The sequence below is a fragment of the Anolis sagrei genome, chromosome 3 (genome assembly GCF_037176765.1).
Source record: "Anolis sagrei isolate rAnoSag1 chromosome 3, rAnoSag1.mat, whole genome shotgun sequence".
In the NCBI taxonomy this organism is placed as follows: domain Eukaryota; kingdom Metazoa; phylum Chordata; class Lepidosauria; order Squamata; family Dactyloidae; genus Anolis; species Anolis sagrei.
In genome coordinates this window covers 257,799,744-257,821,311 of record NC_090023.1, presented here as the reverse complement: position 1 = coordinate 257,821,311, position 21,568 = coordinate 257,799,744, and the positions used below count along the sequence as shown (strand labels likewise).

Genomic DNA, 21,568 nt, shown 5'->3' with positions numbered 1-21,568 from the left:
TTGTTCTGCGTCCTAGTCTCCAGGGAAGCAGAAAACAAGCTTGCTCCCTCCTCCCTGTGGCTTCCTCTCACATATTTATACATGGTTATCATATCTCCTCTCAGCCTTTTCATCTTCAGGCTAAACATGCCCTGCTCCTTAAGCCGCTCCTCATAGGGCTTGTTCTCCAGACCCTTGATCATTTTAGTCACCCTCCTCTGGACACATTCCAGCTTGTCAATATCTCTCTTGAATTGTGGTGCCCAGAATTGGACACAATATTCCAGGTGTGGTCTAACCAAAGCAGAATAGAGGGGTAGCTTTACTTCCCTAGATCTAGACACTATGCTCCTATTGATGCAGGCCAAAATCCCATTGGCTTTTTTTGCCGCCACATCACATCAGTTATGTGCCTTCTGAGAATGCACAACTACATGAGTAGCAGTTTGGATAGGATGGTGTATGGGGTGTTGACCAGTTCCAAGTGAAGTACTCCATTGTTTATTGATGTGTCAACACATAAGTAAATCTCATTGATTCAATGGGTTTATTCTAGCCAGAAATAATAGTAAAATTTGGGCCAAAATCTGCTGACCTTCATTCCTGTTTCCTTCAACAACAATAAAAAGATGAAAACACTAGATTCTGGAGCAAGAATGGGCAGCTGTAAAAATCTTGGAAAGATGCATTAGTCCACCAGCAAACCCTGGAGGACCGGACTTCCAGTAAAATAATTCTTTAAAATGCACACAAATGTTTTCTTTGACCCATATCCTGAAAGCGCCCCTGAGAGGCTATTCTCCTTTAGACCAATGGTTCTCAGACGCTGCTTCTTTGGGTCTTTTTAACTTCAACTCCTAGAAGTTTTAGCCACTGTAGCTTATGTTTAAGAATTCTGAGACTTAAAGTCTCAAACACCTGGAGAACTAAGGTTTGAGAACTGCTTTTCTAGATCAACATTTCACACGTGCAAGCATATGTACATTTTGTCCTGGTTTAAAATACACAATTTTTTAAAAATACTGGTGTTTTAAACCATGATTTCTTGTTCAAACTAGAAACAACATTCTGTTCACTTTTTGGTTTGTGGTATAGGGGCTGGTATGGTCCTGGGTTTGTCTACTCTGAACTTTAGTTGTTCGCAACGAAGGTACTGGGAGATAGACACAGTAAGTATGGGTTTCTCCCTAATGTACAATCTCATTAGTTCAATGCAAGTCATTCAACAACCACTTCCATCCAATTAACATTGTTACCAGCATTTATTTATTTATTTATTTTAGGTTCGATCTACCAAAGAGCAACGTTGGGGAGGTGCCCTCCTGTCACGACACCATTCCATGGAAGAGGAATTTGAAAGAGCCAAAGCTGCTGTTGAGGTATTTGATATTTTTGTAAATGTCCTACTAGAAAGAAACCCATTTAGGAGAAAGCAATCTTGTAATATAATGGGCAGTAGCTTTTAAACTTCTGTATATCAATTAAAATCCAATCTAGAACTAGGCAATCAAAACTAAAGACAAAATGGTGAATCTTTTGAGAGCCTTAGCATGTCTTGTTGGAAATAACCCACAATAATATCAGTGAGTATTTGCCTAACAGTATTTCTAATACTGACATGTTAAAGGCATGAAGATGCCTGAAATATATTATCTACATATACATAAACTCCAGCATTTTACAGATATAAAACCAGAACACGTGTGCCAAGCAGCTTCACTCTGTGTACCTACATGCACTTAGTTATGTAACTATCTGAATTGCTTAACTAAATAGTGTCTTCCAGCCTAACGGCCCCCTACTTTCTTGAGCATCAGCCATAAAGAGTAATCAGTGTTCAACCAGATAATGTTTCTGCTATGACCCTGGCTAGTGACAGTGCGATTGGTGTCCTGCTTCTGATCATTTCAACCTCACTGGTTGGTGGAAGAGGATGGAAACATCATTGCCCATGCCCTGATCACCAGCATAATAGACTCCTTCTCTTCTCACAGCTGAACCCAATAAAGTAGTTTTCTGGGGACTGGGTTGTTGTAGGTTTTTCCGGGCTATATGGCCATGTTCTGGGGGCAATTTTTCTCCTGACGTTTCGCCTGCATCTATGGCAAGCATCCTCAGAGGTAGTGAGGTCTGTTGGAAGTAGGAAAAATGGGTTTATATATCTGTGGAATGACCAGGGTGGGACAAAGGACTTTTGTCTGCTGGGGCTAGATTGAATGTTTCAGCTGATCACCTTGATTAGCATTCAATGACTTGGAAGTGCCCAGGGGGAATCCTTTGTTGAGAGTGATTTTATGTGCCTGTTTGTTTCCCCTCTGTTGTTTTGCTGTTGAGATTTTTGAGTCCTTTAATACTGGTAGCCAGATTTTGTTCATTTTCATGGTTTCTTCCTTTCTGTTGAAATTGTCCACATGCTTGTGGATTTCAATGGCTTCTCTGGGGACTGTTATGACCATGGCAATAGTCACACAGGAAGTATGGATCTGTGTATGTATATCCAGGTTATGTATTCAAGAGATATTATCAGTTCTGCATCTTCCACCTGATTATCACATTTTAGCTGAAAAAAGACACACAACATCAGTTACGCGATCAGAAGTCTCGTTGCCTAAGCAGATTCCAACTTCATGGTCAGGATGCTTGAATTTAGACTTTGCCTTGCTTGCATTGTTCTTCCCTCCATACTGATCTCTTTGGCTATGTTTTTCTGACAACCAAAGCTGGAAGCAGGCCTGCTGGGAAAAGGAACTGAATTGGGGGATGTGACTTGAAGAATCAGTTTATTGTGTATCATCTGTGTGCGACAGAATGTAATGTCAGAAGCTCAGGCAAAAGTAGCTAGTGTTCAAATGCATTGAGTGTATTCAAATGCATGATTGCAAATCAAGGCGAGGAAAATTTGATTTTCTTTCAGTCCTGTGTAATTGTGTTTGTTTATTTCTGTCTCCATGGAGTTTAAAAGAGCCAGTGAATGCTGGTGAATACCTTTTTTTTCTTCTTTTTCTGTTGCCAGTCTCCCTCAGACCTTTTCTTTGAGATCTTAGTCATTCCATTCGTATGCCTCTTGCTTTGCTTTCTTTGACAGAATGACAAATAATTTAGCAGCTTATGTGTAGCTTGGGGTGAATCCGCCCTTCACATCTTCAGGGCTCTCAGTGGGAATCTTCCATTGTATGTTATGATAAGAGTAGCCTAGACTAAGAGATATATATCTAGACTTGAGGAAATGTCTTTGGAGGTATGGAAGGCAAAATCTAACTGGCTTAGGCAAAAGCTTGTTCAAAAATATAGGTTCAGGCAGTAGCCTAAATCTAAAAAAAACCTGATCTTGACTTCTAGAAGATTTGTGTTCAGAACTCAAGCATGTGTGGCCAGAAGTTTGATTGAATTTTCACCTCCAATTACATTTTCACCTGCTAGTTGGCAGGTAATCTGTGATGCTCCAAATAGCTTATGTAGAACTTTTAAGACCATCCCCGAACTCCTTGCAAAATAGAACATCTATTAATTTGACTATTTAGATTATATCCTGCCTTTCTCCCATCAGTGGGACTCAAGGGGGCTTATAAAAAGAGTAAAAAGAGAGATAAAACACAGAATCTGGCCAACATCCTATTAGTGACATGCACAAACATAAATATAATGTATGCCATGGTTCTTTCTTGTTGTTGCAGAAGTTGGTATTCTTTTCCTCCCTTTGCAATTGCTGAAGCTCACTCTGACTCACTGTTCTTCTGTGGTAGACCCACATTACATGACCATTCGGTGGCTCATGGGGAATGGAGAAACATCTGTTGGCTTTGTCCCACATATAGTCACAGGATGATTACATCATCCATCCAGGGCCCTAAGGAATATAGACAGATTTTCTTATGTCATTGAATGGCTGTTGCATCAAAGCAGGGAGTCCTGGAGCTGATGAAAGGAGAGGCCGGGGGGGAGGGTGATGTGTGATTCCCCAAACAGCAGAAAATCCCCAAATAACTTCTCCATACCAGTAGTAAATATGCTATCATGAGAAAAGTAGCAATTGGTCCTTTTTAGCTGTCCAAAATGAAAATGGAAAATGATCTATGGATGGAACAAATTAAGAACTTTGGCCCAAATGCAAGGTACTGGCTGCTAGAGCTGATGAACAACTGCATTGTATCCTGTCAGATCTCTAAAATCTGGAGTAAAGCAAGAGTCATAGCCATTTTGAAACCAGGCAAAAATCGCAATGGTCCAAAAAGCTATAGACCAATCTCCTTACAAAGTTCTGGAGAAACTTACTTTACATAGAATTGTGGTAAAAATATACCCATGTATGATTTCAGAGCAAGTTGGTTTCAGGAAAGGCAAAAGCTGCACATCACAAAGCTGAACCTAACTCAGCACATAGAAGATGGCTTTGAAAGGCAGCAGATTACAGGAGCTGTCTTCATAGACCTGTCAGCATATGATACTGTAAATCATCACCTTCTCCTGAGAAAAAATTATAATATCACAAAGAGCTACCACCTCACCCGCTTCATAGGAAATCTACTACAAAACAGGAGATTTTTTGTTGAGTTCTAGGGCCAGAGAAGCAGATGGCGAAAACAGAAGAATGGCCTGCCTCAGGGGAGCGTGCTTGCTCCATCAATGTTTCACATTTACACTAATGGCCAGCCACTGCCAAAAGGGACAGAGGGTTTAATCTACACTGATGATCGTGCCATCACCGCTCAAGCAAGGAGCTTTGAAATGGTTGAACAGAAGCTCTCTGAAGCTGTAGGTGCTCTTACTGACTATTACAGAGAAAACCAGCTGGCTCCTAATCCATCGAAAACCCAGGCATGTGCTTTTCATCTTAAGAACAGAAAAGCAGCTTGAGCTCTGAGGATTACCTGGGAAGGAATCTCACTGGAGCATTGCAGCACACCCAAATACCTGGGAGTTACCCTAGACCATGCTCTGACATATAAGAAGCACTGCTTGAATATCAAGCAAAAAATGGGTGCAAGTTGAAAGCTGACTGGCACAAGCTGGGGATCGCAACCAGATACAGTTAAGACATCTGCCTTTGCACTTTGCTACTCTGCTCCTGAATATGCATGCCCAGTGTGGAATACATCGCACCATCGATTCCATCAGCGCTGCCTCCAGAAAATCCTGCCAATCTCTTGGGAAGACAGGCGGACAAACATCAGTGTGCTGGAAGAAGCAAAGACCACCAGCATTGAAGCAATGGTCCTCCACCATCAACTCCGCTGGACCGGCCATGGTGTCCAAATGCCCGACCACCATCTCCCAAAGCAGTTGCTCTACTCCGAACTCAAGAACGGAAAACGGAATGTTGGTGGACAGGAAAAGAGATTTAAAGATGGGCTCAAATCCAACCTTAAAAACTCTGGCATAGACACTGAGAACTGGGAAGCCCTGAACGCTCCAGCTGGAGGTCAGCTGTGACCAGCAGTGCTGCAGAATTTTAAGAGGCACAAATGGAGGGTGAAAGAGAGAAATGTGCCAAGAGGAAGGCACATCAAGCCAACCCCGACCGAGACTGCCTTCCACCTGGAAACGAATGCGGAAGAAGATGCAGATCAAGAATAGGGCTCCAAAGCCACCTACAGACTCACAAGAATTCTGATCCTGGAAGACTATCCTACTCGGCCAACGAGGGATCGCCTAAGTACATTGCACCATGATAAAACAGTGGATCTGGCTCTTAATGAAACATGCTGCATTATCACAGGATGTCTGCACCCCACACCACTGGAGAAATTATACTGTTTAGCTGGTATTGCACTACCTAACATCCATTGGGAAGTAGCAGCCAATAATGAAAGGACCAAGGCAGTGATATCTCTGGCTTAAATTAAGAAACAGCTTCCTAAGATCGAGAGAGATACTCACAAGAACACCTCAGCAAGCGATAATCCAAAAGTGGCAGGTTAAAACCCAGCACCATAATCAGTGGCTGAGACTAGATGAGAAACTCCTTCCTGGGCACACAGAAAATTGGATGACCTGGAAGGCATTGAACAGACTATGCTCTGGCACCATAAGATGCAAAGCTAACCTTAATGGGGCTACAAAGTTGAGTCCATGACATGCAAGTGTGGAGAAGAGCAAATACCCAGACTACCTACTACAATGCAACCCGAGCCCTGCCACATGGACAATGGAGGACCTTCTCACAGTGACACCAGAGGCAGTCCAAGTGGCCAGCTTCTGGTCAAAGGCAATTTAGCATAATGCCAAGTTTTTAAACTTTGGGTTGTTGTAGGTTTTTTTGGGCTATATGGCCATGTTCCAGAGGCATTTCTCCTGACGTTTCGCCTGCATCTATGGCAAGCATCCTCAGAGGCACTACGTCAGGAGAAATGCCTCTAGAACATGGCCATATAGCCCGAAAAAACCTACAACAACCCAGTGATTCTGGCCACGAAAGCCTTCGACAATACATTGAACATCTCTATGGAGAGAAACTGTTTTTAAACTTTGTGTTTTTAAATACATGTTAACTGTACCCTCAACTCACTTTTGCTATTCAAATATGAAACATCCAGGCAAACATACTCTTTTTAATAGCCTTCTTGCTCTGAAATACTTTGCCTGGAGAGATAATTAAAACAAATGTATGTTATAGGAGGGGAAGAAGCAGCTATTGGGGAGAATGTAATTAAAAGACTGCTTGGCTGGAATGTGAACAGAACTGAAAAGTGAAAAGAAATTCTATTACATTAATCCATTGGGGTTTTTTCAAGCCACTTTGTGAAACCTGCCGGAAGAAGGCAACATGACTATTAAATTGGCACTTAGGGTTAATAGGGGAAGAAGGGATTGTTATGAATGCAAGGAATTACAGAGTACTGTAAGCGCCAGCAAGTGCAATGGATTGAGCACTGGTGCATCTACACTGTAGAATTAATGCAGTTTGACACCAATTTAACTGCCATGGCTCAATGCTATAGAATCTAGGGAGTTGTAGTTTGGTGAGACACCAGCACTTTTTGGCAAAGAAGGCTAACTATAACTCCCATGATTCTGTAACACTGAGTGATGGCAGATATTGGTGTCAAGACTAAATCAGTTCCATAATGCAGATGTGCCCTATGACTCTGGAGATCAGGGTTTGATTCCCACTCAGTCATGGGAGCCCACCTGGGAGTCACTCTGGACCGTGCTCTTACCTACAAGAAGCACTGCCTGAACATCAAGCAAAAAGTGGGTGCTAGAAACAATATCATATGAAAGCTGACTGGCACAACCTGGGGATCACAGCCAGACACAGTGAAGACATCTGCCCTTGCGCTGTGCTACTCTGCTGCTGAGTATGCATGCCCAGTGTGGAACACATCTCACCACACTAAAACAGTGGATGTGGCTCTTAATGAGACATGCCGCATTATCATGGGGTGTCTGCGCCCTACACCACTGGAGAAATTACACTGCTTAGCCGGTATTGCACCACCTGACATCCGCCGGGAAGTAGCAGCCAATAGTGAAAGGACCAAGGCAGAGACATCTCCAGCTCATCCCCTGTTTAGGTATCAGCCAGCACATCAATGACTTAAATCTAGAAATAGTTTTCTTAGATATACAGAGACACTCGCTGGAACTCCTCAGCAAGCAAGAGTCCAAAAGTGGCAGGCTCAAACCCAGAACCTCAACCAATGGCTGATACCAAATAAGAGACTCCCCCCTGGGCACACAGAAAACTGGGTGACTTGGAAGGCACTGAACAGACTGCTCTCTGGCACCACGAGATGCAGAGCCAACCTCAAGAAATGGGGTTACAAAGTGGAATCCACGGCATGCGAGTGTGGAGAGGAGCAAACCACTGACCACCTGCTGCAATGCAACCTGAGCCCTGCCACATGCACCATGGAGGACCTCCTTGCAGAAACACCAGAAGCTCTCCAAGTGGCCAGCTACTGGTCAAAGGACATTTAATCAACTACCAAACTCACAAATTTTGTATTTTGCCTGTTTGTTTGCTTTGTTCTGTTAGAAATGTAATATAATTGACTGGTTGCCCTAACACGATAAATAAATAAATGGGAGCCCACTGGGTGTCCTTGGGCAAATCACACACTCTAAGCCCCTCAAATTGTATGATTGGTGTGATGGGTATGTTTGTGGTTTTTGGTTTGTTTGTTTTTTGAGAGGAGGAGAGGGAAGAACAAGATGGCAAAGAGTAAGAGAAAAGGGGAGATAACACCACATAAATGTAGGGAGGTATCGAGACAGAAAATGATAACAGAAGAAATAAACAATAGAGGAAAGAGACTAAAGCAACCTGTAGTCCATTGGTCTGTGTGATGTGATGTGATGTGTTCTTTTGTACCACATATTTGGATGTTTCTTTTGTACCACATATAACTCAGTGAACCTCCAAGTAAACAGTATGAAATGTATATTTTCTTATTGGATGAGAATGATCTAAAAGAAGCACTTTCATGAACCATTTGATAGAACCATTGAAAATGTCACGAGGAAGAGAAATACCAGAAGAAGACGAGCGGCTAAAGAAGATACTGGAGATTAGAAGTATGGATAGACTTATTTTCCTTATGTCAAAAAATAAAGGAATAAATATGAAAGAACAGATTGGGAAAAAGTTACTGAATATCTCAAACAAAGAAATAAGATTTTGATCTAGTAAAGAGGAATTGGATAATACAAAAAGGAAGAACATGAGAAGAGAGAGAAAGAAGTAAACAAGAATGAGAAGTAGAAGAGGAAGGAGAGAGAAAAGGAAGAAGAAAAGAAAAGAAAACCTCAGGAAGATACCAGGAAGTCAATATATTTTAAAATTATTATTTTAATTTTTTTTGTCTTTGATTTCTTGTTTTTTTGTTTGTTTTTTTGTTTTTAGGTTATGGTTATGCTTAATTTACATTTCTCCTTCTCTTTGACTGTTGTTTTGTTTTTTAAACTAAAAATTTCAAATAAAATAAAAGTTATTTTACCAAAAAAGAAAAAAGAAAATGTCACGAGGAAGCTGCATTTTAGTTGAATTGTGTTAAATCAATTTATTATTCAGCACTTACATAAGTTGAGAAGAGTAGCTGGATTCAGACTCGAGAATCTGTACATTTCTGTGCCAAAGATTAGGCTTTCATAAGGTAACTGCTTCACCTACATTCCCATCTGTGTAATTCTCCATACTTTTGTTGTCATCAGCATGCTGGCTGCATGGGAGCAAATCCTACACTAGACCTAAATAAAAACAGATGTTGGCTATGAGATAAAGGACTTTTGGTTAAAATGCCCACTAGCATATGTGAGAAGAAACATCAATTATAGCAAGCCCAAGCCTTATCCCAAGCAAGCCTTATCCAAAGGACATTTGGCCAATTTCCTTCCTGGAGCAAAGAACCAAAGCTGACTCCAGTTCATGCCATCCAACTTGGATGCAGATATCCCTGTAATTAAATCAAAGTGCCTTGTGAATGAACATGGGGCACATGCAAATCTAAATTCATCTTGGCAGGTCCAGCCTTTAAAACGACTCCTGTAGTGATTCGTGGATCAAGAAGGCACTTATGTGCTAGAGCTATGCAAAATGAAATCAGCATTGTGACTTTAATATTTTGCAGGCTTCCTCCTAACAGACAAGAAACCTTGGAGACTCTCTTGTTCTTGCCATTTGCCATCAAGTGACATCTCCAGCTTATCCCCTGTTTGGGTATCAGCCAGCACGTCAATGATTTAAATCAAGAAATAGTTTTCTAAGATCTACAGAGACACTCGCTGGAACACCCCAGCAAGCGAGAGTCCAAAAGTGGCAGGCTCAAATCCAGAACCTCAATCAATGGCTGATACCAAAAGAGAGACTCCCCCCCTGGGCACACAGAAAACTGGGCAACTTGGAAGGCGCTGAACAGACTGCTCTCTGGCACCACGAGATGCAGAGCCAACCTTCAGAAATGGGGCTACAAAGTGGAATCCACGACATGTGAGTGTGGAGAAGAGCAAACCACTGACCACCTGCTGCAATGCAAACTGAGCCCTGCTCCATGCACAATGGAGGACCTCCTTGCGGCAACACCAGAGGCACTCCAAGTGGCCAGATACTGGTCAAAGGACATTTAATCAACTACCAAGCTTGCAAACTTTGTGTTTTGTCTGTCTGTTAGTTTGTTTGTTTGTTTTGTTAAAAATGTAATACAAATGTCTGGTTGCTCCTGACACGATCAATCAATCAATCAATCAATCAAGTTAATTTTGAGTTACAGCAGTCCTATGAGTGAGAGATTTCCAAGAGCTGCAGTCTTCAAAGGCCCTGATCAGGTTTTTTAGATTTACAGCCATGACTTGCTTCCCTATTTTCGTCCTACTGCCTTCCACAGTAACAAACATGATCATATTTTCCCATGAGTTACATCGTCTTATATGTCCAAAGCAACTTGCCTATTTAAATTTACAAAATGACAGCTAGAGCTCTGTTAATGTCTTACGCATGTTTAAGCTTCCCCGTGGAAGTTGTAGCACATTTTTATTTGATGTAGAATGCCCATAATTAAGGCTTACAGAAGCAGTTGGAATACTAGTTAGTATAGTATATAGATGCACGTACTAACAGATTTACATTCTTGGCAAATGTCTTTATCCAGAAGGTTGAAATACAAAATCCTCCAAAGCTGTCCATATAAGTGCTTGAAATAGTGACACCTTTGTTCTCTGATGGTTGAATTTATACAAACTTGGTTTAGCACCCTCCCGAGGGAGATCAGGCTGCTCCCCATGCTGCAAGCTTTCCACAAGCAACTGTTTCGACAAGCCTTCAACCACAGTTAGATGTTTTTAATAAATATGTGAAGACCCATAGATTTCACCAAGCACTTTCTGTGACTAAGATAGGCTATTGTTCTTTTATATCTGCAGCTATTGCTGTAATCTATTGATTTTAACCAAGGGGTTTTATGAACTGAGATATTTATGTTGGCTGTTACTGTTTTGTATCTACATTTTTTTTGTATTTTGTGTGTCGCACCTTTGAGTGCCTTGTCAGCCACCCCGAGTCCCTCTGGGAGATCGTGGCAGTGTATATATACAGTGTTGTTGGTGTTATTGTTGTTGTTGCACAACATCACTTAAAGCAGGGTTTCTCAACCTGGGGGTCAGGACCCCTGGCGGGGTATCAGAGAGGTCACCAAAGACCATTGGAAAACACAGTATTTTATGTTGGTCATGGGGGTTCTGTGTGGGAAATTTGGCCCAATTCTATCATTGGCTGTGTTGTAGTGGAGTCTGTTGGCAACGCTGCAACTGGTAGTAGGAGTGGAAGAGGAGGCAAACGAGGCGCCCAGGTGTTAGATGAGGAGCAGCAAAGGAAGAGAATTCGGGAGTGTCTGGCTCTTTAAGGCATCTGAGTTCCGACAGGCGGGGTTCAGAATGCTCTTTGATTGTAGTTGAACTATACATCCCAGCAACTACAACTCCCAAATGTCAAGTCTATTTTCCCCAAATTCCAGTAGTCTTCACATTTGGGCATACTGCGTATTCGTGCCAAGTTTGGTCCAGATCCATCATTGTTTGAGTCCACAGTGCTCTCTGGATGTAGGTGAACTACAACTCCAAAACTCAAGGTCAATGCCCACCATACCCTTCCAGTATTTTCTGTTGGTCATGGGAGTTCTGTGTGCCAGCTTTGGTTCAATCCCATCATTGGTGGAGTTCGGAATGCTCTTTGATTGTAGGTTAACTATAAATCCCAACAACTACAACTCCCAAATGACAAAATTAATCCCTCCCAAGCCCACAAGTATTCAAATTTGGGTGTATTGGGTACTTGTGCCAAATTTGGTCCAGTGGAATGAAAATGCATCCTGAACATCAGATATTAACATTATGCTTCACAACAGTAGCAAAATTACCATTATGAAGGAACAATGAAAATAATGTTCTGGTTGGGGGTCACCACAACATGAGGAAGTGTATTAAGGGGTCGCTGCATTAGGAAGGTTGAGATCCACTGTCTTAAAGTTTTGCAGAAATACTTTCATCCTATGTGCAGAAGAAACAAATTTTGTGTTTATACTTAGTTCTCACCTCCAAGATACCTCCTTATGTACATATTTGCTTATACAAGTATTCTTAAACCAGAAAAAAATCTGAAACCCTAAACACTTCTAGTTCCAAGTATTTCGGACAAGAAATCAACCTGTTTTTTTAATTAATGTAGTGAAATTATGGACAGAATTGTATATAGGTTCATAACATTTGTATCCCATCTTTCTACTGATAATCAATGGCCTTAGGAGAGTTTATAGGCTTTCAACTAAATGGTGCTTAAGGAACTCAGTAGAAGTACATTCTTTAATAAACTGAAAAGAAAAGCGCAATATCTCTAGACAAGGATCCGTAAACTTTAAATGTACAGTCTAGACTAAATATGTATCCTTATCAGTTGGAGGTATTTAATGTCTAGAGTCTGCAATTTTTATTTAATTGCTTAGCTGGGATTGGTTGATTGTAATCAATACTTTAATGCTATCGTTGGTATTATGATTTGTTATAACCAAATAAATAGAAATGATCACCAGAAGATACTGCAAAGGAATGTTATCTTTTCTTTTCCAGTCAGACACAGAATTTTGGGATAAAATGCAAGCAGAATGGGAAGAAATGGCCCGTAGAAATTGGATTTCAGAAAGCCAAGAAGCACAAGGCCAAGCAGCTGTTTCCATTAATGAGAAGGTAATGCTGTGAGGACACCAGTTTCCATCCAATCTTGAACACTAAACAAGGTCAGCTCTCTTTAGTACTTGAATGGTAGATGGCCAGCAAATACCAGGTGCTGAAGGGGTATATTTCAGAGGAAGGAATTGGCAAATATCACCACTGAGTATTCCTTGCCTTTGAAAACCCTATGAAATTCTTGGAGTTGTCATAAGTCAACAGGGGACATGAAGATACATATACCCATTACGCAATGCTGAAGGTTGTTGTAGGCCCATAGGGTTGCTGTGGTCAATTATGGAAGCTCAACTAGAACATTGCCCTTACTAATCTCAACCAGAAGGGAAACAAATTTCACAAATGCATTTTCAATTTGTTTTAATTTGCTATTTATTTGACTCCTAAAATGTCCTATAGTACAATCATATCCATTCTTAGCCTGACTGCTGCCAAACAAAGTATCGTTGTGTTGTCTGTTTTCTTTCCATGGTAAGACATTGTGCCGCCATTATAGTGTGAGGTTCCACATTTCCCCTCTACACATTTCGGTGGCTACAGTTGCACACGTGAGGAGAATTTATTTATTTATTTATTTACAGTATTTATATTTATATTCTGCAGGGGACTCAGAGCGGAGGTTTAGCACTGCTGGTAAATCATCAGCAATTATAAGATTTATCAACCAAAAGGTTGCAAGCTCGAAGCCCTGGGTTGGCGTGAGTGGCCAACTGTCAGCCCTAGCTCATAGTTTACCTAAGCAATTCGAAAACAGCTTTAGCTGTAATTAGAGAAAGTGGGTACCTCTAAAAAAGGGGGGAGGTGTTTTACAATGCCATAAAGAAGGAAGATCAGAGAATGTTGGGCGACCAAAGGAAGGAGGAAGTCCTGACAGGTCTTCGTCATAGAGGATTGGAACAACAGCACCCCCTGGACTCAAGCCCAACCTTCCATGGCACCTCCTTCTGTTCTGTCTATACAAAGCAGTATTGAATGTTTGCCGTGTATATGTATTGTGATCCGCCCTGAGTCCCCTTTGGGTTGAGAAGGGTGGAATATAAATAAAGTGTTGTTGTTGTTGTTGTTGTTGTTGTTGTTGTTGTTGTTACAGTGCACATATGCATGGCAAACATCCAGTGCCATAGACACACAACATATATAGACAAACACAGAGGCAATTTAAACCTCATGAGTGTATGCTCGAATTCCGGCCACCGGGGGAGCTATCACTTCATAGTCTACTTGTGACACCAAGTCCTTGATGAAGTACTTCCTCATTCTTTCGCCCACTGCTGGAGATGTTTATGGTGCTGTAAATTAGTTAAATTAGTTAAATTAGCCTCCCTACATAAGCGGTACCTAAATTTCTTACTTGACAGATGCAATTGTCTTTTGGACTGCAAGCTAGACAAATAGTCGGGAGCTTATTCCGACCTGGGCTGGCTTTGAACTCATGACCTTTCGGTCAGTGGTGATTTAATGCAGCTGACTCCTAGCCAATTGCGCCACAGCCCGGTCCTTTGAAAGAGATGAAAGAAGAAGGGAAGGGGATGGTGAAGAAGTGGTTTTGTTTTCATAACACCTGGTTTCAGCCATGTTCCTTTAGGATGTCATGACAAACCAACCGTTCATCATTCAGAGATCCAAACACTGCTGTGGAAATTAAGCCATCCTATCTGGAATGGAGACTTTATGGTCCTCCAGACATTGTTGAAGTTCATCTACCTGCAGGCTCAACCAGCACTGCCAATGGTTATGAATGATGAGAGGTGTCATCCAAGAATGCCTGTAGAGTCACGGGTTTCTCTCACATTTGCTATAGCAGGTATGGGCAAATTTCAGTCCTCCAGGTGTTTTGGACTTCAACTCCCACAATTCCTTACAGCCGGTAGGCTGTTAGGAATTGTGGGAGTTGAAGTCATAAAAACACCTGGAGGGCCAAAGTTTACCCATGCCAGTTTACCTCCATGTACACTTGTGATTAAGCCCTTCTGAAGTAAACTGGACTTTCTATGGAATGAAATATGCATAGGATTTGCACTGTAAACCTTTTTATGTTTCCATGTCTTATTGTCATCATCAATTCTCTGTTGCAGGGCTATTATTTTCATACAGAAAACCCTTTCAAAGACTGGCCTGGTGCTTTTGAGGAAGGGCTGAAAAAGTTGCGAGAGGGGGATTTGCCCCTCACCATTTTATACCTGGAGGCGGCAATTCTCCAAGATCCTCACGACGCTGAGGTATCCACCCTGATTAATATTCTGGAAATTGAGCTTGTTTTCTGTGTAATAGAGGAAGAACCTTTTAGCAGCCAGGCTTAATGGCTTACAGAGGCATGGTGTTCCCGATCAATTATAATTGAAAGGGGAATGTATCATTAAACTAAATGGGAGATGCTCAAAATACACACAGAACCTGGGATTATATCAGTTGTTGTTTTTTTGTTTTGACACAAGTCAAATCTCCGTGAGAAGATCTATTGAATGAGATGTATATCAATGAGATGTATATCTATATTGTTACTACTTTTGTTTTTGCTATTTCTATCATAACCTGTTCCAGTTTGGGAGTCAAAGCAGCTTACAGCAAATTTTAAAAACATATCATTAAAATCCATAAAATGCAAGATTAAAAATGAGATGAAATCCTCAAAAATGTGAAATCAGATTAAAACAAATATCATTAAACATGCACATACCAGCACAATTAGCAATGTGTATCAATATGCATGGATCTACTTATATGACTCTCTATCCCAGGTGTTTTGGACTTCAACTCCCACCATTCCTAACAGCCTACCGGCTCTTAGGAATGGTGGGAGTTAAAGTCCAAAACACCTGGAGGGCCGAAGTTTGCCCATGCCTGCTCTATCCAGTGAGATTAACCAACAAACTTCAGGCCCTGGTTTGTAGAGTTGTGTCTTGGACCCATTCATGGGGTTAGATTGCCCCTAGTACAGTGGTTCTCAACCTGTGGATCCCCAGATGTTTTGGCCTTCAACTCCCAGAAATTCTAACAGCTGGTAAACTGGCTGGAATTTCTGTGGAGTTGTAGGTCAAAACATCTGGGGACCCAAAGGTTGAGAACTACTGCCCTAGTAAAATTGGAGGGACAGCATGGAAGAGTTATTTTTGGACTGTAGTTCTTAATGTCACCCAGCCAGAATAGAGCTGTAATCAAGGAAGTAACTGCTATGATCTGGAAGGTTAGATTGCGGGTTACAAAAATCAAAGTTCTGAGGCAGTTTATTTAAACACTGGTATTATCTATGTAGTTGAGTATCACACTGAGCTGCTGCTTGGACCTCTCTATCCACTAGCACTTTCCATGTACAGAATGAGCCCTCTGTATCCGTGGGGATATGTACCTGAACTTACTCTGGAAACTAGAAACCATGGATAAGAGCAAATGCTTTGGGACTCAATCAAGAGAGAAGAGCAGAGTAGGAATATATAAATAATAAATACTGTATTTATCTGATTCTAATGCTCACCTTTTTTGACTAAATTACCTTCCAAAACCTAGGATGCACGTGAGATTTGCATAGGAGCCCCCGGTGTCACAGCAGGTTAAACCATTGAACTGCTAAACTTGCTGACAGGAAGGTTGGCAGTTCTAATCTGGGGAGCAGGCTGAGCTCCCACTGTTAGCCCCAGCTTTTCATGAAAACAAGGTGTGTAGATTGATAGGTACCGCTCTGGCAGGAAGATACTGGTGCTCCATGCAGTCATGCTGGCCACATGACCTTGGAGGCATCTACGGACATTGCTGGCTCTTCAGCTTAGAAATGGAGATGACCCCCCCCCCCCCAGTTGAATACAACTAGAGATAATGTCGGGAAAATTTTACCTTTACCTTTACTTATTAGATTTGTGTAACATTTTCAATACTTTTTTGGGTTTCAGGATTTTGAAAATTGAAGTGTACATTATATTCGATGATGCATTAGACTTGAGTAAATAGGGTAATAACCCAGTTGAACAACTTCTGGCAGAAGTTACCATAAACTTGCCCTGGATGACCTAGGGCAAATTAAAATTACTAGGTCATCCATGTGAATCTAAAGTGATTTCCAGCAGAAATATACCATAGACTTACCTGGTGGACCTAGAATCACCTGGAGGACATATTTTGTTGGATGCAGGTAGATGAAACCATGGACACTGGCCTTGTGGATATCGGGGGGGGGGGGGGAGTTGCTCTAGAACAGAAACATAGAGATAATCCCAGGTATGTTTTTTCTGTTCTTGCTTTTTTGCATTCTTCCCATTTGTAAATGTACTTATATCTAGGCTTTTTAGTGCCTGGCAAAAAGGTGGGGTGTATTCTAACAAAATACTTAACAATGCAATAATTCTACAAAAAAAAATCTATGTTGCAGGCCTGGCAGTTTCTTGGGATAACACAAGCAGAAAATGAAAATGAGCAGGCAGCTATCGTCGCCCTCCAAAGGTAGGCAGGTTGCATTAATTTCAGAGGATCCTGTTGAGTGCTGCATTATCAATATCGGAGGGATTGCCATGTCTGCCTTCAAGTAAAGGGATGTACAGACTATTCTGTTACCTTCTTTTAGACCACTGCAAGAGGAACAAGCTTTCAAATTGCTTTGAAAAGGACCCAGAATCTATACAATTTGGAGTCTTGCTCCATCCCACAAAATAATATAGAGAGATTACTTTAAACATAAGTTTTATAGAGAGCTATCATTTTGCATGTGTGATTGGTAAGTTCCAATCCATGATAAGATCATCTGTAGGACTTTTTTGCTTTAGGTGCAGAAATCATTGAATTTAATATGAGGCATGATCCAAGTCATGTTGCATCTTAGTGAACCTACTGTTATAATATTGACTAAGCTTGTGTTTGGAATGTCTGCTCCATAGCACATATTGGAATAAATGCAATGTTTTGGTGGAATTTATGGACATGATTTGCTTTCCTCTACCACTCCAGTGCTGCCTGCCTCCCCAAAACCAGTTCTGAGTGGTTTCCAGGTCTTCAGTACTGTTTTAGGGGGTGCGTAAGAGGCAGCAATGTAATCCCTTCTTTAGGAATAATCAGGTGCTGTTGTTCCTCTGTAGTGCAATACATGAGTGTATCTAACTTGATGTTGCATGTGTGCTTTAGCTCTTACTAATTTAATGTGAACAGTGTTAATATCTACATGGTGGGACATTTTCCAGGTATGCCTGTACATGTGAAGGCTTCTGGATTGGGATTTGAAAGATGTGGTATTGTGCATACTCAGAGTACTCATGGTAGTATTCACACGATACTTGCTATGAGACAATTAAAAGTAGACCCTCTAAGCCAGTGGTTCTCAACCTGTGGGCTCCCAGGTGTTTTGGCCTACAACTCCCAGAAATCCCAGCTAGTTTACCAGCTGTTAGGATTTCTGGGAATTGAAGGCGAAAACATATGGGGACCCACAGGTTGAGAACCACTGTTCTAAGCCATGGTCGACCTTCACACTGCACACAGTTCTGCCACTGGTTCCCCAATATGTCCACTAGCTACAATTTGATTGCAGCTGCCTGTAGTTTCAGAGAAGTTAGGAGACTTGAACAGAACTTGTGGGGGAGGGCTTTATTATTGTAAAATGAAGAAATGAAGTTTCTGGCTCTTATGGCTGCAGAGATATATTTTGGCCTGATGACAATATATGGTTATACGCTGTATGGCATATGGTGGGGATCAGTAGGTCTTCCAATATCCAGAGGTTAGACCCTTCTTGCTTACTTATGTTTCCAGTTAAGTTCTCAGTTACACTGCATACATTTTCTTGGGGGGGGGGGGGTTACAGAGAATGGTATTCAGTGTCTCCATGCACAATGGCAGTCAGTCAGTATTTGGAGCAGCTCTCCCCATCTCCAAACTGGTCTTTGCTTGGCCACATAGGAGCACTGTTATGTCTTCACCCTCCTCCTGGTCTATCTGTATCCTTCCCTCTTATATCTTTTTCCCAACTATGTTGCTGAAGTGTTACACCCCACCAATAATAAAAGAGAAAAGATCTCAGGTAGAAAATATGGCTTTGGTTCGCTCTTTTCCTCCCCAACATCAGCAGAATAAGCTATGCAAGGTGTATGCTTTAATCTGTACATAATTTGAGCAGACTTAGTTTAGACACAACTACATAACTAAATGTGAGATGAATAGGTCCCACTTCTGTGGAAAGGTAACAGTGCTCCATGCAGTCATGCTGGTCACATGACCCTGGAGGTGTCTACAGACAATGCCGGCGCTTCAGCTTAGAAATGGAGATGAGCACCAACCCTCAGATTCGGACATGACTAGACTTAATGTCAGGGGAAACCTTTACCTTTTACTGTTTAACAGTTCAGTTTAATCCTTTAAATTATTTGCAAAGCTTAATCTAGTATGCTATTGAATCAAACAAATGGAATCATGGAGGAAAAGCTAACAGTCTCCAGTAAATACAAAGGCAGAACTCTGCAAATAAGGAAAGTCTTTGATATTCCTGGCGCTGGCACACTTTCTAAAGGTTTATCTCTCCATTAGGCATGCTCCTTAATTGAGCTAAACTCGTTCCTACAGCCAGATGTTAAACATGCAGTGATCTTTTTCTGATGTGGTCATGTTTGCAATTCTAGGCAGATCGCAATCACCCTGCACTTTCTTCCAAAACACTAGTTATTATTCCGCATGCATGGACAGTCAGCTGCATCGTAGTCACTTGCACCTGATATTGAGTACACACCAATCATTCCATTCATTTATCTAAAAATATTTTAATTACTGTAGTCGTTTTCATATCTTCCTTCCTTGTAGAAGATAAGCAAAGTATAGTAGGCCCACGTAGTACATAAGGAATCCGTTCATGGACTCTGTGTAGCTCATTATTTGTATATAATCGGAAACCCTGTTTTTCTTACGTGAAATGAATAATGTCTTGGACTTCCAGCCAAAGCATACCATAGTATTGCACAGGAGGATATAATGATGCCTAGAGAAGTTATCTCCTAAGCTGCAAGTGTAGTTCTGTGGTCAACTTTTAGTGGAAGGGAGTTTCTATGGAACTCAAAGCTCATCTATATAAATAAAAATGTAATGTTTCTTTGTGGGATTAACAGAACTCAAAAACCACTGGACGAATTGACACCAAATTTGGACACAAGACACCTAACAACCCAATGTATGTCTTTCACTCAAAAAATTGATTTTGTCATTTGGGAGTTGTAGTTTCTGGGATTTATAGTACACCTACAATCAAAGCGCATTCTGAACCCCACCAACGATGGAATTGAACCAAACTTGGCACACAGTTCTCCCATGAACAACAGAAAATTCTGGAAGGGTTTGGTGGGCAGTGTCCTTTGGTTTTAGAGTTGTAGGTCACCTATATCCAGAGAGCACTCTGGACTCAAACAATGATGGATCTGGACCAAACTCTACACAAATACTCAATATGCCCAAATGTGAACACTGGTGGAGTTTGGGGAAAATAGAATCTTCATATTTGGGAGTTGTAGTTGCTGGGATTTATAGTTCACCTACAATCACAGAGCATTTTGAACCCCACCAATGATAGAATTGGGCCAAACCTCCCACACAGAACCCCCATGACCACCAGAGAGGGCCACAGCATGTTAAACAAACTTGCAAGATAATAGATCTACTGCAACCCACAACACCATATCTAATTAGGTTTATTCCTGATCTCTGAAATGAACATGTAAAGACCAGGAATTTCTGAAAGAGTTGGCAAGGAATGACAGCTCTCACATTCACCATGTACGCATGTTCTAAATACATAACATAACAACTGGGCATTTATTAGCTGAAGATCTGTAGCAAATAATAATAATGAGGCTTTCAGTAGTTGCAATTTCTGTAAGAGTGTGTGCAAGGTCATTTCATGCTGCAGGAATACAGTATATGAATATCAGGAATATATGAATATTCCTTTGTGAGGATGAGGTGATCTTCTTCGATTTGCCTGAGAAAGTGTCAACACTTTTCAGAACAATGGAGAAAGAATATTTAAATATCATTAAAAATTAGATTGTTCAGTGAAGGTGTTAAGTTGACTGTAATCAGCCCAAGAACTGTCAACTGTGGCATCTACTTATTTATTTATTGGATTTATATCCCTCCTTTCTCCCAGAATGGGATCTAATTTATAATTGAGATCCCAGTGAATAGCAACTGTGATACAGGACAGTTTCCATAAGCTGAAGTTAACTTAACCTTTGGGTACTACTGCTACATCCCATTTAATACTTTCACATGTAAATCACTGTTTTTGGTGGATCACTGACTTTATTTCATTTTGATAGGCCCTCAAGCTTTAGTTGGCTTTGGAACTGAATGGACCAGGGCCCTGGAATAGTTGCAGAAGGCCCATGAGTCAGCTATGTTAGGAAATGTGTTCTGTTGTGCCTCCATGAGACTAACTGTGTGACTACCTTTTTCCTAAATCCAAAAATGAGTTATTTTGCCTGTAACTGGATAGCTGTTTTTGCAACTTGTATCCCCTTGCATCAATTTTTTTGTTGCGCTTTTACAAAGCAGAATATCCAAGATGGAGTAGTCACCAAATTATCCCCCCTAGTAGCTTATAAAATGTGCTTTTTATCACTTAATGAAAGATCACATGTTTTTGCACCAAGAAATAATATAATATATATATATGTGTTGTCGAAGGCTTTCATGGCCGGAATCACTCAGTTCTTGTGGGTTTTTTCGGGCTATATGGCCATGTTCTAGAGGCATTTCTCCTGACGTTTCGCCTGCATCTATGGCAGGCATCCTCAGACCTCACCCTCTGAGGATGCCTGCCATAGATGCAGGCGAAACGTCAGGAGAAATGCCTCTAGAACATGGCCATATAGCCCGAAAAAACCCACAAGAACTGGATAATATATATACTTTATTTATATTCCACTCTATCTCCCCAAGGGGACACAGAGCAAAT

General features: G+C 41.2%; 1 protein-coding gene across 7 annotated transcripts in view; it reads left to right on the top strand.

The window, feature by feature from the left end:
* PEX5L (peroxisomal biogenesis factor 5 like) overlaps positions 1 to 21,568 on the top strand; it is a 204,671-nt gene that overhangs the window by 170,866 nt on the left and 12,237 nt on the right. For all 7 annotated transcript variants that reach the window (XM_060767464.2, XM_060767461.2, XM_060767460.2 and 4 more), the window contains 4 exons: positions 1,263 to 1,358; positions 12,535 to 12,651; positions 14,727 to 14,870; positions 17,012 to 17,082. In XM_060767464.2, coding sequence (XP_060623447.2) covers positions 1,263 to 1,358; positions 12,535 to 12,651; positions 14,727 to 14,870; positions 17,012 to 17,082 — 428 coding nt within the window. The remainder of the gene's footprint in view (positions 1 to 1,262; positions 1,359 to 12,534; positions 12,652 to 14,726; positions 14,871 to 17,011; positions 17,083 to 21,568) is intronic.